Source organism: Molossus molossus, unplaced genomic scaffold (assembly GCF_014108415.1).
Source record: "Molossus molossus isolate mMolMol1 unplaced genomic scaffold, mMolMol1.p scaffold_m16_p_15, whole genome shotgun sequence".
Classification (NCBI taxonomy): Eukaryota; Metazoa; Chordata; class Mammalia; order Chiroptera; family Molossidae; genus Molossus; species Molossus molossus.
Window position 1 is genome coordinate 74,093,165 of NW_023425350.1, and position 18,804 is coordinate 74,111,968.

Sequence of the window (18,804 nt, forward strand, 5' to 3'; positions counted from 1 at the left end):
ATGACTTGTAGTTTTCTGTAAAGAGGCCCTTTACTTCTTTGCTTAAGTTTATTCCTAGGTATCTTATTTTTTTTTGCCATGATGGTAAATGGGATTGCTTTTTTAGTTTCTCTTTCTGTGAGTTCGTTGGTGTATAAGAATGCCATTGATTTCTTGACATTAATTTTGTATCCTGCTACTTTGCCAAATTCATTTATTAACTCTAGTAGATTTTTGATGGAGTCTTTAGGGTTTTCTGTGTACAATATCATGTCATCTGCAAATAATGACAGTTTCACTTTCTCCTTTCCAATTTGGATCCCTTTTATTTTTTCTTCATGTCTAATTGCTGTGGCTAAGACTTCCAGTACTATGTTAAATAAGAGTGGTGAAAGTGGGGACCCCTGTCTTGGTCCCATTCTTAAGGGGAATGCTTTTAGTTTTTGCCCATTGAGTATGATGTTGGCTGTAGGTTTTTCATATATGGCCTTTATTATGTTGAGATATGATCCCTCTATTCCCACATTGCTGAGTGTTTTTATCAGAAATGGGTGCTGGATTTTGTCCAATGTTCTTTCAGCATCTATTGATAAGATCATATAGTTTTTATCTTTCATTTTGTTTATGTGGTGTATCTCATTTATTGATTTGAGAATATTGTACCATCCTTGCATCCTTGAGATGAATCCCATTTGGTTATGATGAATACTTTTTTTAATGTATTGCTGGATCCGATTTGCTAATATTTTGTTAAAGATTTTGGCATCTGTGTTCATCAGGAATATTGGCCTGTAGGTTTTGTTTTTGTTGTGTCGTTATCTGCTTTTGGAATTAGGGTTATGCTGGCCTCATAAAATGAGTTTAAAAATGTTTCATCTTCTTGAAGTTTTTGGAATAGTTTGAGGAGAATGGGTATTAGATCTTTTTTGAATGTTCAGTAAAACTTCCCCATGAAGCCATCTGGGCCTGGGCTTTTGTTTGCTGGGAGTTTCTTAATTACATCTTCTATTTCCTTTGTTGTTATTGGTCTGTTCAAGTTTTCTATATCTTCCTGGTTCAGTTTTGGGACACTGTGTTTCTAGAAATTTGTCCATTTCACCTAGATTGTCAAATTTGTTGGTGTATAATTGTTCATAGTATGTTTTGATGAATTTTTGTATATCTGTGGTGTCAGCTGTTATTTCTCCTTTTTTGTTTCTGATTTTGTTTATTTGGATTCTCTCTGTGTTTCTTGGTGTGTCTGGCTGAAGGTCCATCAATCTTGTTTATCGTTTCAAAGAACCAGCTTTTTGTTTCATTACTCTTTTGAATTGTTTTGGTCTATGTCATTTATTTCTGCTCTAACTTTATTATTTCTTTCCTTCTACTTGCTCTGGGTTTTTCTTTCTTTTTTTTTTATCCTCACCCGCGGACATTTTTCCATTTTTTGTTCAGGTAGAGTGGGAGGGAGAGAGAGGAACAGAGAGAGAGAGAGAGAAACATCAATGTGAAAGGAACACATCGAGTGGCTGCCACCCGCACAACCGACCAGGGCCGGGGACAAACTGCAACTGAGGTATGCGCCCTTAGCGGGAACCGAACCCGGGTCTCTCAGGACCACAGGCCGACGCTCTAGCCGCTGAACCAAACCGGCCAGGGCTGGGTTTTTCTTTTTGTTTACTTTTTAGTTCTTTAAGTTGTAGGGTTAAAAAGTCAATTAGAAATTTTTCTTGCTTCTTGAGGTAGGCCTGTAGTACTATGAACTTCCCTCTCAGAACTGCTTTCACTGCATCCCATAGATTTTGTGTTGTTGTGTGTTCATTTTCATTGGTTTCCAGGTTTTTAATTTCTTCCTTGATCTCCATGGTAACCCATTCGTTGTTAATAACATGCTAGTTAGCCTCCAAGTGTTTGCATGTTTTTTGTTTTTTGTTTTTTTGGTTGGACCTGAAGCACTTTATTTTTATTTTATTTTATTTTTTTTATTAATTAATTTTTGTTACAAATGTTTCTCCTTTTCCCCCCACTGATTCCCCCTTCCCCCTCCCTCCCTGCCCTTTCCCCAGTTTGTTGTCCATGTCCACTGTTCATGCATACATGCATATAAGTTCTGTGGTTTATCTCTCCCCCACCAACCCCCTCTTTAGGAGATTGTCAGTCTGTATCCCACTTCCACATCTCTGGGACTACCCCATTCCTCAGACTGTTATGTTCATTATATTCCACAAATAAGTGAGATCATATGAAACTTGTCTTTCTCTGTTTGACTTGTTTCACTTACAATGATACTTTCCAGGTCCTTCCATGTAGTCTCAAAGGATAAGAGATCTTTCTTACAGCTGCGTAGTACTCCATTGTGTATATGTACAACTTTTTTATCCATTCATCTACTGATGGACACTTGGGCTGTTTACAGATCTTAGCTATTGTAAATAGTGCTGCTACAAACATGGGGGTACATATATTCTTTCTGATTGGTGTTTCAGGCTTCTTAGGGTGTTTGAACGTTTTTGTTGTAATTGAGTTCTAGTTTCATGCCATTGTGATCTGAGAAGATGCTTGATATTTCAGTCATCTTGAACTTGTAGAGACTTACTTTGTATCCTAACATGTGGTCTATCTTTGAGAATGTCCTGTGTGCACTTGAGAAGAATGTATATTCTGCAACTTTGGAGTGAAATGTTCTGTAAATATCAATGAAGTCCAACTGATCTAGTTTGTCATTTAAGGGCTCTATGTCCTTGTTAATTTTTTGTCTAGAAGATCTATCCAGTAGTGTCAGTGGCATGTTAAAGTCACCCACTATGATCGTATTGCTATTGATCTCTCCTTGAAGTCCTCCAGAAGTTTTTAAATATATTTTGGTGCCCCGTATTTGGTGCGTATATGTTTACCACGGTTATATCCTCTTGTTGGTTTGATAGTTTTAATATTATGTATGTAGTGACCTTCTCTGTCTCTTATTATGGCCCTCATTTTGAAGTGTATCTTGTCAGATGTGAGTATTGCTACACCAGCTTTTTTTTTTTTTTTTTTTCATTTCTATTGGCTTGGAAAATTTTTTTCTATCACTTCACTTTCATTCTGTGTGAGTCTTTAGTTGTGAGGAGTCTTTAGTTTATATTCTTGTAAACAGAATATATATGGGTTGGGTTTTCTTATCAAATCAGCTACCCTATGTCTTTTAATTGGAGCATTTAATCCATTTATATTTAAGGTCATTATTGATGATAGTTATTAGTTGCCGTTTTCATTTTATGCCTGTGTCCTTCTCTCTCTCTCTCTCTCTCTCTCTCTCTCTCTCTCTCTCTCTCTCTCTCTCTTCTTCTTCTTAAAAAAGTCCCTTCAGTATTTCTTGCAGTGCTGGTTTGGTGGTAGTAAGTTCCTTTGGCTTTTTTTTTTTTTTTTAAATCTATGAAGCTCTTTATTTGTCCTTCAATTATGAATGATAGCCTTGCTGGACAGAGTAGTCTTGGATTCAGACCCTTGCCTTGCACTACTTTGTACACTTCATGCTACTCCCTTCTGGCTTGCAGTGTTTCTATTGAGAAATCAGCTGTCAGTCTAATGGGAGCTCCCTTGTAGGTAACTTTCTGTCTCTCTCTTGCTTCCTTTAAGATTCTTTTTTTTTGTTTGTTTTTAATGTTTGCCATTTTTATTATGATGTGTTTTGCTGTGGGTCTTCTGGGGTTCATCTTGCTTGGGCTCTCTGTGTTTTCTGAACTTGTGTGACTTTTTCCTTCACTAGTTTAGGGAAGTTTTCTGTCATTATTTCTTCAAACAGGTTCCCTATTCCTTTCTCTGATTCTTCTCCTTCTGGTACCCCTATAATGCAAATGTTGTTACGTTTTGTATTGTCCCACAGCTCCCTTAACTCCTCCTGCTTTTTAAATTTTTTTTTTCCCCATTTGCTGCTCTATTTGAGTGTTTTTCTCTACCTCGTCTTCTAAGTCACTGATTCAGTCTTCAGCTTCTTCTAATCTACTATTGAACCCTTCTAAAGTATTTTTCATAACTGCTATGTCATTCTTTATTTCCTCTTGGTTTTTATGCATAGCTTCTACCTCTTTTTTTAAGCTGAAGTAGTTCCTGGTGAGTTCTTCATAATTCTTATTAAGTTGCTTGTAGTTCTCACCAAATTGTTTGAGCACCCTTAAAATCATTGCTTTGAATTCTTTATCTGACAAGTTGCTTTCTTCCATTTCCTGTAGTTCCTTTTCCAGTGAATCCTCTTTTTCTTTCATTTGGGTGTTGTTTCTTTGTCTCACCATTTTAGCAATCTGGTAGTTCAAGGCCCGATGATGGATGTTGGAGTGTGTAAGCAGGTCAGTGTGTATCAACTAAGGCTGCTGTGCCTCCCAGACTGTTTTGGTGTGTGGCACCTCTTGCCTGCTGTGGGTCCTGGAGGATTGCTCTGGTGGCTGATACTGGTCTGTCATGCAGGCCTTGGCTCCCCGAGTTTTGCTGCTGCTTGGGCTGGGGCACTGTTCCTGATCAGCCTCTGCTGATGCCACTGGGGATGTGTCTCAGCTGCCAATCTGTGCTCTGCTGCTGCTGCTGCTGCTGCTGCTGCTGCCTGGGGTGTGTGGTTTCAGCTGGTGCACTGCTGGCTTGTGTGGGTACTGTGGAGACAGGTGTCTGGAGTGTGTGGCTTTATAGCAGAAAACAAAGAAGGAAGGTGAGAACTCTCATTTCCAAGCAGCTACTGCAGGCTGGGTACTAGCCTATACTCATTACATTTATTATCTAATCTAACCCATAGAACACATTTCTAAATGGCATTATTATTCCCACTTTATAAATGAGGAAACCAATGCACAAAAACGTTAACTAACTTGCCCATGGTCACACAACAAGTGGCAGAGCTGGGATTAGAATCCAGCTCTATCTGACTGCAGAGCACATGTACTTGAATGGAGTTGGTCTTCATGATCTAAAGCTGTCCCCCTGTACCAGGAGGTGAAAGCATGAAGGCAGATCATTCCCATGGGTCTGAGATAGAGGTCACAGCATTAGCACACCAGATTCATTAGTATTACCAGATCTTAAGAAATAGCAGGGTTGAGAGGGATCACATGAAGTTATTTTTAGCTGATTTCTAAAGTACATATATGCATATATATTATTCCACTATCTTCAAATAGTTCACATTGTAACAGTTGCCCTAAATGTAATATTCAAAAGTAAAGAGGACAGATGTAATATAGCTTCAATCTACCTGTGGCCCACAAGAAATGCAAGACATGAGGTGAAGCATTCCTTAGCCTCCTACAGTAATGCACAAATGGCACGTTAACTGCACCTTTGTTTGCTGTTTTTAGGAGTCTGAATCTGAATATCACCCTTGGTTATTAACAAGGCCACCAGCAAACCATCAGATGGCAACTTGATTTAACATGTTTACTGGCCATTTCTCTTGGTTAAGCTTTTACAAAAAGGTCAAGCAGATTTGAATTTCAAAAGAGACTAGACCTCTTGTACCCTCCTGTAACAACACCAACCTCCTCTGGATCTGGGCCAGGACTGCATGAATTCTCTCACTGTACCATGTGCATTTCTCCTTAGTAATGCAGACGTGGACCAAGCTCCCATCCTTCCAGGGAGCATGGACAAATCTGCTACAGTATTTTGCGTGGACTGTCTTCTTGTTGGTCTCCTAAGGAAAGGACAGAGGACAGAAGCCACTCAGAAGCCATTTCAAGAAGAAAAGTCTACAGATGGCACCTTCATCTCTGCCTTATTCATACAACTGTTAGCACTCATTCCCACAGTAAAATCATTCAACTGTTGGTTTAACTAAACATGCACTGGAGCCTGCTCTATATGGAGGCTTGTGCTACATGTCACCAATAGTGGTCTGAAAGATGTGTGCAATCCCACCAATGCCCCAGAGAAGCTACTGTTTCCAGAAGGGGAACACCTAGAGATGAATGCAGATAGAGAAGAGGTCTGAGAGCTGTGCCTTGAGGCCCTTCAGCATTTAGTTTGGGAAATAAGTAACAAAGAAGGCTGAGCAAGCCCTGGTCAAATTGGCTCAGTGGTTAAAGCGTCAGCCTGTGGACCAATGATTTGCAGGTTCGATTCCAGTCAAGGGCGCGTACCTCAGTTGTGGTTCATCCCTGGCCCTGGTTGGGGTTGTGCAGGAGGCAACCAAACATCTCACATCGATGTTTCTCTCTCTCTCCCCCTCCCACTCTATCTGAAGATAATTGAAAAAAATATTCTCAGGTGAGGATTTAAAAACAAAAGGCTGACAGAAGATAACAATTAGGTAGAAGGGAAAAGAGGACAGTGTATTTTCTACTAGTAAAAGTATTTCAAGGAAGTAACCAAACTACATCAAATGTTGATAAATGGCCAAGTAAGAAAGAGACTGAAAATTGACCCCTGGATTTATCAACTCAGGTATCCCTTAAAAGGGTGAATTTTGGTGGAGAGGGAGCCTATGCCTGACTGGAGTGCATCCAAGAGGGCATAGGAGAACCACAGAATCAGAGAATGGGAATGTATAAAACTCGCAAGGAATTGAATTCTAAAGAGCTGAGGAATGAGGCTAATGAGGCAGAGCTGGAAGCAAGTAGAGAGTCAAGACATTTTGTATTTAAGATGGGAGAAAACAACACCATGTTTATATGCTGATGGGAAAAATCTAGAAATGAGGGCAATACTGATGCTATAAATTAGAAAGGGGGAGAATGAATGAATGAAGGAATAGGGACCACTGAACACATGGAGGGGTTGGCCTTAGACAGAAGCATGGATAGTTTAGCCATCCTAGAAGAAATAAGAAGAGAACATACAGACACAGATGCTGGGAGATTTGTAGCTGTGAGGTAGGTGTGCATGGATGTTCACTTCAATGTTCAGTGAAATAGGAAACGGGCACCTGTTGAGAGTAAGCACAGAGGGGGAGATGCTGAAGTTGGAGGTGGAATAAGGTAGACATCTTGCAGAATGAGAATCTGAGTGAACTGGGAGAGGAAGTGAAATTGGGGTGCAGCACAAAAGATCCACCTGAAGTCACAGGTCAGGACTTTAAGGTGAAACCAGATGTTATGGCCGTGTGTCTTTCTCCGGTTTCATCCACTGTAATCACCTGCACAGGTCTAAGACAGAAAAGGCAGAAAGCTAGATTTAACCAGGGTTGGGGTTTTGCTAGGGAGTGCAACAATGCAAGAGAGAAAAAGTAGTTGAGAATGTATGAGGGGGACTAAAGGATAGAACAGAGAAAATATGGTAGAAACAACAAATCGTACACTCCAGTAGGGTTGAAAGATGAATGGAATTAGGGTAGCAAAGGAAATGACCTAAAAATAGTGATCAGCCCTGGCCAGTTTGGCTCAGCAGTTAGAGTGTCGGCCTGCAGACCAGAGAGTCCCGGGTTCGGTTCCCACTCAGGGCTCATACCTTGGTTTCGGTTTGTCCTTGGCCCTGTTTGGAGCCATGTGGGTGGCAACCAATCAATGTGTCTCTCTCCCATCGATGTTTCTCTCTCTCTCTTCCCCCTCTCTACCTCCAGCTCTGTCTTAGGATAAATGCAAAAATGTCCTTGGGTGAGGATCAAAAAGAAAAAAAAAAGTGATCAGATAGTGGGACCTTTGAAATTGATTATGTGACTGACTTATGATTACAAAGTTATTTGTAATGACAAGGTCAAGGTTATGCCTATGACAGGAGCGTTAGACACAGAGTAGAGGAGAAAGCTGTTGGAGAAGAGTAGGTCAGAGAAATGAAAGGTTAGGGTTATCTACATGGTATTGACATCACTAGGGATTAAAAGAGAGCCAGTGACAGCAAGCCAGAAGCTTAATTATCAAGGATTGACAGAGGTGACCTGGGGCTCAGTAGGTGACAGTCACAGAAGGTGTAGTGGTCGGCATTCTGATGACATGGGAAGAGGGTGGGAGAATGATTAAGAAGCAGCAAAGAGGAGCAAAGATGCCAGTGCTCACCTCCAGGCCCACAGGAGGAGAGTGAAACCAGAGTCCTCAAGAGAGAACCAAGAGACAAGCAGGCAAAGGGAACATCTCAGAACACTTGAGGCTCTAGGGGGGTTGTTGATGACTTCTAGGTCCAAAGGGCACAGTGGAGTGGTTCTGGGAGTCAGGGAGAAATGGAGGAGGCTCAGAGAAGAGAGGTCAGCCACACATGAATGAGATTCAGGGGTCCGGTGGTGACTGATCTGAACAGGGTTGAAGGGCATGATGAAATCAGCCTTGGTCCTGCCAAGGCAGGCAGAGGGAACTATATCTCCACTGCAGTGCAAGATGGAAGGAAAAAAATGTCCTCTTTTCTCACCACGTTCCTAGGGATGGACACAGGAGAGTTCTCTCTATTCTTAATCCCATCACATAGCATCTGCAAACGATGCCTTATCCACTCCCAAGTAGAAACACACCAGATCACAAGTTGCATGAATACAGGTGTTAGCCAGCAGAGTCTCAGAATGGGAAAAACACAGTGTGAGAGCCAAGCAGACTTGAGTTCAGACCCTGCAATGACATCGCAGGTGAATTTCTAACCTTTCAGAGGCCCTGTGACTATTTTGTCATGTGTGATATGAGAGTACAAATATGCACCTTCTATATAAAGTACATGAGTTTTCCATAAATACTTATTTCTGACTCTTCATGTTTTTAATAAAGAAGGCAGGTGACATCTACTGGGTGTCTCCGAGTACCAGGCACTGTGCTCAGACATACATTTTTAAATTTGGACTTTACACCACCCCTCACCACACTACAGATGTGGAGAGTGAGACTCAAACAGATTAAATGATTTGCTCAACATCTCATAATTAGTAACCGGTAAAAACAGCATTCACACCCAGGTCTTCTCACTCCAAATCTGGTGCACTTTCCACCATACCATACTGCTTGGTATATAGTAGAAGCTCAATAAACATTTATTAGAGGAATAAATGGTGGGACCAGAGTAAACATCAGGGTTGTCTTTGTACATAAGCACCATAAGCAAATGTAATGTGATTTCGGGGGGAGGGGGAGCAAAATATCAAGTTACTAGACTTTACCTGAAATTTTCTAATTAGAAATGCATTTTTGTCTCCTCCCAAATGCTCATTTATCTTGGAAATGTTACACAGCAAAGCCTTTTTAGTCATATCTTTCTCAGTGTAAATGAGTTTTCTAGATCAGTATCTACAAGCTGTTTTTGTTTTGTTTTGTTTTGTTTATATCACCCAAGGATATTTTTTCACTGATTTTAGAGAGAGTGGGAGGGAGGGAGGGAAGGAGAGAGAGGGAGGGAGAGGGAGAAGAAGGGGGGGAGAAAGAAAGAGAAACATTGATGTGAGAAAGACACATTGGTTGCCTCCTGCACATGCCCTGACCCAGGCCAGGGATTGAACTTGTAACCCAGGTATGTGCCCTTGACCAGAAATCTAACCCATGACTCTTCAGTGCATGGGCTGATGCTCTAACCATTTACCCATACTGGCCAGGGCTACAAACTGGTTTTTATAGTTAAAAGTTTAGGGGGCCCTGCCCATTGGGAGTTTGGGACAACCCTAAACAATCTGCCTTTTTCAGTCTGTTTTTCCCTACCTTATACACATCACACCATTAGGCATAAATCTGGTTTCAGATATGTAGCCCCAAGTACTAAAAATAAAATTGCCTCTTTTTCATCTATATTTGTGAAAGAGGATAGCTGTACTGTATACTTCTGAACTTTTACTACATTATTATTTGTTAGCACAAGAAATCTGAGGTAAAATTCTTCATTTGTAAGCCACATTATTCAAACTTTCCCTCTAAAATGTTATAAAAAACTGTCCAGGAAGAACAAGGAGAAAACATTATTAGGCTTGAGCATACCACTATTTCACCAGGAGGCTGCAGTGAGTGAGGTTCAAATGGACAAGGATTCATGTTTTTAAATATCCAGGTCCTCAAGTATTTTTGAAAATAAAAATTTAGTTATGCTTATTCCCTGAACTAATAACATTACTGAATAATGTCTACAAAATCAGAAAATTGTACTGGGAGGAAACAAATGAGATTTCTCTGCAATGCAGCAATTACTCTGCATCCCAGCATACATGCCAGGAAACAAGTCTTACGTCAATTCTGCATTTTTCTTCTAATTCAGTTCTTTATCTTTTCCTCCTTGCAGTTCATTGTCAACACACAGCAGTAAGAGGGCAAAAATAACATCGTGTGGCTATGCAGCCCTGAAAGAAAGAACCCTTTCCCTGAGAAACCGAGTGGCCAGCTGGCTCGAGTGTCAGAGAGTTGGGGGTTTCACCTCTGACTTGACAGACATCTCAGTGTTGATTCTGACACTGAACCAGAGACGTAGAGAATACATAAAGAGGCCTGCATTTGAGAAGGACCCTGCCTTCCTCTCCCAGTCCAGTACACTCTGTTGCTGGCATTTCAGCTTTCACTTCGTAGTGGATAGCTGGGCCTTTACTACTTTCTCAAAGAGCTTTCTGTTGGTTTCAATAAATTTGGAAGATTCATTTTATCCTAATTTTCTGTTTCATATTATGACACTTTTTAGTCTTTCCATAATTCTAAACTTTGGAAAGTTCTGGGTTCCATTTACACATCAGTATTTCTCAAAGTGTGCCCCCTGGACCAGAAGCCTCAACATCATCTGAGGATTGTTACAAATGCAAAATCTTGGCACCCTCACCCCAGACCCACTAACTCATGTGTGTTAATGTTTAGGAGCTTTTACTATAGATCATTATCCTTCCACTATGAGCCAGAGTCAGGCTGGAAATCAAACCCACAGCCCTTCCATACAGGGGTAGATACGCTAACCATGAGCCCAGCTCCTAGCTTACGTATAATTACTGTATAATTCACTTATCTCTAGAAACCATTCTCAGAGTTGTACTCTACTCCCACAAGTACCAGTCAAAGGAGTGTACAGTGAGAAGCAGAAGGGATATCCTTCTCCATGGAACCCACTGCCAATTTCCCTTTATGCTGCCTTTAACCTTGTCCTGCCCTGGGCTCTGGTCTGAGGGAGGCCTTACCTACCCACTCAGGGCATCAAGAGAACACATCCGGTCAAGATGGCAGCATAGGTAAATGCGGTATTGCGTCCTCCCACAACCACATCAAAGTTACAACTAAACTACAGAACAACCCTCATTCAAAGACGCCTGAAATCAAGCTGAATGGAAGTCTTACAACTACGAAATTAAAGAAACAGTTGCATTGAGACTGGTAGCAGGGGTGGAGGCAGACAGACTGGTCTCGCACCCACGTGTGGCGGATAGAAACCCGGAGGGTACCTCAGCTGAGAAGGTCCTGCCTGAGGAGTGAGGGGTCCCCGTCCCACACAAGGCACCTGCTCAGGGTTTCAGTGCCAGGAAGAGAAGTCCCCATAACTTCTGGCTGGAAAAACCAGCAGGAACTGAGGCTCAAGGAGACTGAGGCGGCTGGAGCCGCAGGCAGCTCCTTAAAGGGCCCGCACAGGGACTTATCGAACTCACTCCCTTTAAGCTTGGAGGGGAGGTAGCTCAAGGGGCGCCAGAGACATACAGGAAAGAACTGAGCTGTTTGGCACTGGAGCCAGGGCTGGAGAGGGGGCTTTCTCAGAAACAAAATGCTCTCAGAGGCCTTTGTACCTTTGGTGAGCCCTTCCCTGGGATGGCAGACAGCCTCCATATCTGGGACTCCAGCAACCTGGCTCACACTGGTAGCCCCACCCTGGTGTTTCCCTGAGGTCCCGCCCCACCCAACTTTCAGGCCCACCCAAGCTGCTGCCAGTTGGTTAACTATAGGATTGGCCTGTTTTGGATCCTGCTTCAGCTTTTCCTAAATTCTTTCAAACAAGTAGCACCTGGTCTCAGCTAGCCCCATACCTCTCCTTAAGTAATACATAAAAACAAACACAGGGAGGCAGCCAAAATGAAGAGACAAAGAAACAGGTTCCAAATGAAAGAACAGAACAAAACCCCAGGAAAAGAACTAAGTGAAATGGAGATAAGCAACCTAACAGATGCAGAGTTCAAAACACTGCTTATAAGGATGCTCAATGAACTTAGTGAGAACCTCAGTGAACTTAGTGAGGGCCTCAAGAGCATAAAAAAGGACCAGTCAGAAATGATGAATGCACAGTCAGAAATTAAGGAGGCACTAACTGAATAAAGAATTTACACAGATTCAATAGTAGAGTAAGTAAAGCCAAGAAGCAAACCATTGATTTGGAATATAAAGAAGCAAAAAACACCCCAATCAGAACAGCAAAAAGAAAAAAGAATCCAAAAAAATGAGGATAGTGTAAAGAGCCTCTGAGACAACTTCAAGCGTGCCAATATTCGCATCTGGGGAGTGCCAGAAGGAGAAGAGAGAGAACAAGAAATCGAAAACCTATTTGAAACAATAATGGTAGAAAATTTCCCTTACTTGGTGAAAGAAAGAGACATACAAGTCCAGGAAGCACAGAGAGTCCTAAACAAGATGAACCCCAAGAGGCCCACACCAAGACACATCATCATCAAAATGCAAAAGGTTCAAGACAGAGAGAGAATCCTAAAAGCAGCATGAAAAAAGCAGTTAATTACCCACAAGGGAGTTCCCATTGGACTGTCAGCTGATTTCTAAAAATAAACTCTGCAGGCCAGAAGGGAGTGGCAAGAAGTATTCAGAGTGATGAAAAGCAAGAACCTACAACCAAGATTACTCTATCCTGCAAAGCTGTCATTTACAATTGATGGCCATATAAAGAGTTTCCCAGACAAGGAAAAGCTAAAGGAGTTCATCACCACCAAACCATTATTATATGAAATGTTGAAGGGTCTTTTTGAAGAAAAAGATAAAAAATATAAACAAACAAAATGGCAATGAATACATATCTATCGACAATTGAATCTACAAACAAAATGAACAAGCAGAATAGAAACATTCTCATAGATGTAGAGAACATTTTGTTGATTGCCAGATGGGAGGGGGGATGGGGCAATGGGTGAAAAAGGTGAAGGGATTAAGAAGTACAAATTTGTTGCTAGACTGACAAACCTCAAAGGGAAGGGGGGTTCGGGGGTGGGAAGAAATAAACCACAGAATTTATATGCATATATGCATAACAAATAGACACAGAGAACAATGTAGGAAAAGGCAGGAAGGGACAGGAGTGGGGAGGAGGGGGTCAATGGGGGAAAAATGAGGAACATCTGTAATACATTCAACAATAAAGATTAACAAGAGAGAGAGAGAGCGAGAGAGAGAGAGAGAGCGAGAGAAAGAACGAGAGAGAGAGAGAGCGAGAGCGAGAGAGAGAGAGAGAGAGAGAGAGAGAGAGAGAGAGAGCGCGCGCACAGCCCTGCAGGGAGTGCACTTACCGCACTGGTCTGTATGGACTCATTCTCAGGTTTGGCTTTTATATCAACAACTCCATCAGCATGGCGGAAGGAACAGTCAGCAAGGACATCATAAAATGACAGTTTTTGGGCTTTTAAGCCATATTTCTGCAGCCATTTCTTAGAGTCCCAGATGTCTTCTGGATTGGGTTTGTTTCCAAGAGAAGTTGCTCCTGATTCTATTTTTGGAATCACAGTTCATTAGCTATTCATAATACACAAGTCATACCTATTTCATCCCCACCTTAATATTAACCAAGCTGGAATGTGTTATTTGTTAGACCCCACTCGTTTCAGGAAGTATGCTTTCCAAAACGGGACTGGCAAAGAATTAGTTCACAAGATTAGAAAGCAGGAACCTTCTACTCTTCATCTTACCCTCTCCTCTACCTAAGTTGACTGGCCCCATGCATATGTGGAGATGGCCCACAGACCGAGGCTGTGTGTTGGAAGAGGATTAAATTTTGGGTCAGAAGCTCTGGGTTTAAGTCCTGCCTCCATCACTTACTAGTGTTGTAGCTCACTGTCCTTAGAATCCAATAAAGAAAAACAACTTGTCTTTGAGCTGCCCTAATTAACAACCTCAGGGACAGCAAGATGAACAATGGGGAATGTTATAGACGGCTTTAGCCCCATAAAAATTAACCAGAGTTTGACCTTCACTGGGAATTTGAAAAGCAACATCCTTCAGGAAAAGGGAGGACAGAAATGGCCCCAAGGCCAGAGTGTCCTGCATGCTCTGTAAAGAAACTGATAGGGAGAAACTGAAGCTCCCTTTACCCCATAAAACTGTAACTGTTAAACATATATGTATTGCACCTGGCTAACCGCTGATATCCGTCTCGAATTTGTTAGTTTTTAGAACTTAGATAATAAAATGAATAGCAGGATAGATGTGTGCTGACCCAGTTCACCCAGTTCCCTTTCGCCTCAGCTCCCCGCCACCTCCGTTCCCTCCTGCTTATCGCTAACTGCCTCCACTTCTGTACATCCTGCTTGCTTGCAATTTGCACCACAAGCCCCCTATAAAACTCAGCCATTTTAGCTTCTCGAGGCTGCTGCTCCCGGCTGTGTCCGTGGACGGCAGACCCTGCATGCAGGCTTTAGCTTAATAAAGCATCCCCAAAAACTGAAAAATTGAGTCTGAGTGTGGTCAATCTCCTGGGTTACAACATTAGCTTGGGCAAGTTCTCAAACTTGGGCAATTCACCCCACTTAATCTCTCTGAGCTTCAGCAGATTCTTCACCTGCAGATGGAAGACAGCATCCACTAGGCCTTTCTAGGAGTGTTGAAGTGATTCAAGAAGAAAAGTCATGTGGGAATGCTTTGTAATGAGGGGGGATTGGAATGGGCCTGTAACCTGCAATGAGGTAGAAGTCAGTCAACCCCAGAAGACTGTTGGGCTGCCTTCCAGGAGTTCCCCGTTAACTTGATAGATTTATCCTGATTCAAAGCCTGGCCCTCAATTCTGCAGGCTCAGAAACTTCATGTTAGCTCAGGCACCTGGAGCTGATCTATGACTAACTCACCTTAGTCAGATTCACAGGATAAAGTATAATCCAGAAGCCCATTGCCCAAATATCCCTAGCCTTAGGTACCCTCTGTTGATACTTTCCAAAGATTTCCTATACTCTTTAAGTGGAAGAAGGTATTATGCTACCTCGGCAGAAAAACCATGTAAGCCAGCTATCATACAAGCACAAAATTATTTATCTGGGTGACACAAAACTCCCACTGCCACTTAAGGGAGACTGGGTATCTTGGAGTGCGCACAGAGGAGAAAGGAAAAATCGGAAGCTGAGACGGAACCACTGATGTCTGGAACTGGCTCACACTGACCTGTGCACCTCTCCTTCCACCCCCATGCTCAGTGGTAACACATCGCTAGGGTAAAATGGACCATGCTACAAAATCTGTATTTATAAAATCTGGAGATGAACAAATCCTACAAATCAGGGCTTTTTTTTTTTTTTCATTCCAAAGTGTGGATTGGTAAATATTTATCTGCATTCCACTGAAAAGAAGGCAAAAAAAACCCCTGAGATTTTTGCCCCATTGGAACCAGCAGAGAACTAGGAGGACCAGGAGGGATGTTGGGCAGAAGTGGGTTTTTATAAAGTGTCTTACCAAGTTTCCACCAGCCCTACAGAGTTCATTTCCACTTAGATCAGTGGTTCTCACCCTGAACACTGGAATCCTCTGAGGAATTTTTAAAATACTGTGGCCTGGGCCCCATTAGATTCTATTTTAATTGATCTGAACACTGGGATTTTTCAAACTCCAAGATGACTGCACTGTGCAGCCAAGCTTTGTACCTGGGATAAGATGGAAAGAGCTTCCTAAAATATGATTGGATGATCCCATCAGTCATACTTCCACCAGACACAGATTCAAGTCAAATTATACTTTTCATTAAAAAAATAGCACTCACACCCACCAGTGTGGCTCAGTGGTTGAGCACTGATTCATGCACCAAAAGGTCGCTGGTTTGATTCCTGGTCAAGGCACATGTCCAGGTTGTGGGCCAAAACCCCACTGGGGGGCATGTGGGAGGTAGCCAATCGATGTTCTTTCTCATTGGATGTTTTGATCTCTCTCTCCCTCTCCCTTCCTCTCTCTCTAAAATCAATAAAGGGGGGGAGTAGCACTCACTATTATGGACACTAAGATATTACACAATTCTTACCCATTACTATACTTAAGGGGTTATATAATTAAAATAAAATTTGAAGACATAAAACACTTTAGAGCCAATTGTTTCTCAATAATACATAAAGGATCTGGCCATTAATCCTACATGTAAGCCACGTCCTCAAATTTTCATAGAATACTTTAAAAATAATGTACTCTGAAATCTGCTAGAACTGGAACATCTCAAAGAACCCTGTTTTTGGCTTTTGAACTTTAAACTAATCTTGCATCAAAATCTGCTTTGGGCTCTGCCCCCAGTGCCAGCAGTTGGTTTCTATCTGACTGGCAATGTGTCCTCTCACCCCAGGGAGCTCCAACCAGAGGCTTCTTGGAGCCTCTGACCCCATGGTTCCCCTGCGTGTTCTCCTGCATCACAAGGAAGCAGCACAAAGACAATAGAGCAGTTTACTCAATGTGGTCATCTTCCTTGAAGAAACCTTTTTGGAGGCTATTTTTCCTCAACCATTGTTAATTATATTCTAAACATTTGTCTCCTCTTTATTCCTGCTTTATTATTCACCTCCCTTAGGAAATAAATAGTAGTAGGAAATAGAATTTTCATTCAATTATTTCCATAAGTAACACGTCACACCCTTCTGCTCTATTTTGGCTTGCCTTCTTTTAAAACAACAAGAACGCTTTATTAGTGATGAATTCAGCTTACCATAAAAGAATTACCTAAAAACACATCACATCAATTTTAACACGGGGTTTTCAAGGCCAGAGACTAACTTCTGACTCCTAGCTTCAGCCAAGACCAGGCAGTGCAGTCATCTTGAGTGCATTATTCAGACTCCCAATTAACACCCCTCCAAAAGGGGGCTGGGAGGAAAACCCCAAAGTAACTTCTTTACTTTCACAAAAGAAAGAAGGGGCAGCCAAGCATGCAAAAACAGCCTTGGTGCTCCAAAGCTGAAGAAAGGGGAGAAAGGGAAAAATTGTTTCATTTTCACTGTGAATTATACCAATTAGTGGCTGAGCCTCATTTTGCCCAACACCAGATGGGAAGGCCTCATCTGTTCATTAGAGTCACTTGCAAAAGGGTCCTTTCCATTCCCCTGAAGTTATCTGAACTAAATGTTTAGACAACTTCTCACCTACAGAGCCTAGAATAATACCTTTATTTATCATGGACACGTGAGCTCACAGCTCACCCTGACTACACTGCTTTCCTTTTCCATGTGACAGATTGCTAAAGCACATGGCAGACCACATCCATGGCCTAGAATCAACTGGTCTGGTCCCCTCCATCCTACTTATCAATCTCAGAACATGTTTTAATGAGTAAGACCTACTGGCCAATGCTTTTGAAACCACTGTGATAGCTGGGCCACAGCATAATGACAAATCGGGCACAGTGTATCAATGCTCACTCCTCCCTTCAAGGCACAGTTCCCAGGCTGCTCACAGCCATCACAAGTTCACCACTGACCATAATCACTGGCCGCACAATGAAGGTTAATCTTACGTGTCGACTTGGCTGGGCCACGGTACCTAGATATTGGGTCAAACATTATTCTAGATGTTTCTGTGAAGGTTTTTATTAGGTGAGATCAATATTTAAATCCATATACTCTGAATAAAGCAGTTGGGTTTCATCCATTAAGTTGAAGGCATTAAAAGAAAAAATATTGACCTCCCCACAGGAAGAGAGAATTTGACAGCAGATGGCCCTGGGACCCAAACTGCATCCCCAGCTGTTCTCTGCATCTCCCATCTGTGGCCTGCTCTACAGATTTTGGACTTGCCAGCACCCACAATCATGTGAGCCATTTCCTTAAATCAATCTCTCTCTCTCTCTCTCCCTTTCCATCTACACACACACACACACACACACACACACACACACACACACATTCACACACCCTATTGGTTCTGTTTCTCTGAAGAACCCTGGCTAATATACTTCCACTGAAAGTTACCTGTCTAGCACCTTATTCCTGCCATGCTAGGTCCGTGTGAATCATCAGCTAATGAGTAAACCAGAGCTCTAGATCTCAAACTGACCTCAGAAACATCAAGGTAATTTCCCACACTGTGTTCCGCAAACACTACTTCTGCATTCGGTGGCTGTTACTTAAAAAGAAGGTACCTTAGCAAAAAGTTTGGGGAGCTTGAAACTAAACAGTTTCAACAGGTTCTTTATCACAGGACTTGTCTAAGCCTTTGTTATAGACTCAGCAGTGGGCTCACCAGGAACAGAGGCATAAATGGTATTTCCTAATGGTATTTGGTGCCAGACCTTTCTGCATAGAACATTTTGGAGGATTTATGTTTGATAGACCACATTTTGGTACACACTATCCAACATCGCTGTTATCACAGGTGCCAAGAGACCCTGACCCCTTGGCTGCCATGTGGAAAGTGGCACAGGAAAAGCATGCTGTGAACTAGTTGTAAAGGAGAGGTTCAGAGAACTTGGAAGTGATATCAGCAAAAAGAAAGAAGAAAAAAAATTACAAGTAGCCAGGAATAATGTTTAAACCTGTACAAAGGCTGAGAGGAAACCACTAGTGGAGCAAAGACTCCAAGAGAAGAATTTTAAAAGCCACATTTTAATGTGTCTATATCTAAAAATAACATTTAAAATAAATTAAAAACAGGTTAGGATCAATGATGTGGGCAACAAATTATACCTTTAAAAAACAGTATGATCTGCGAGATAAACACAAGTCAATTCAAGATGTTTGGTATAAAGTGGAAAATCAAGATTGAGAATTAAGAAAAGGATTAATGGAGTTTGGGAATTTTAGATACAGAATCTGAAATTCATGTAGTAGTGAGAATTGAACTCTGAAACAGTGGGAATTCTGGA

At 41.8% G+C, this 18,804-nt stretch overlaps 1 protein-coding gene across 1 annotated transcript in view; it reads right to left on the reverse strand.

Moving 5' to 3' along the window:
* Positions 1–18,804, reverse strand: part of VWA3B (von Willebrand factor A domain containing 3B) — a 219,622-nt gene that overhangs the window by 128,108 nt on the left and 72,710 nt on the right. The window contains exons 8-9 of the mRNA XM_036263356.1: positions 13,280–13,476; positions 5,460–5,614 (exon numbers count right to left, since the gene is read on the reverse strand). Coding sequence (XP_036119249.1) covers positions 5,460–5,614; positions 13,280–13,476 — 352 coding nt within the window. The remainder of the gene's footprint in view (positions 1–5,459; positions 5,615–13,279; positions 13,477–18,804) is intronic.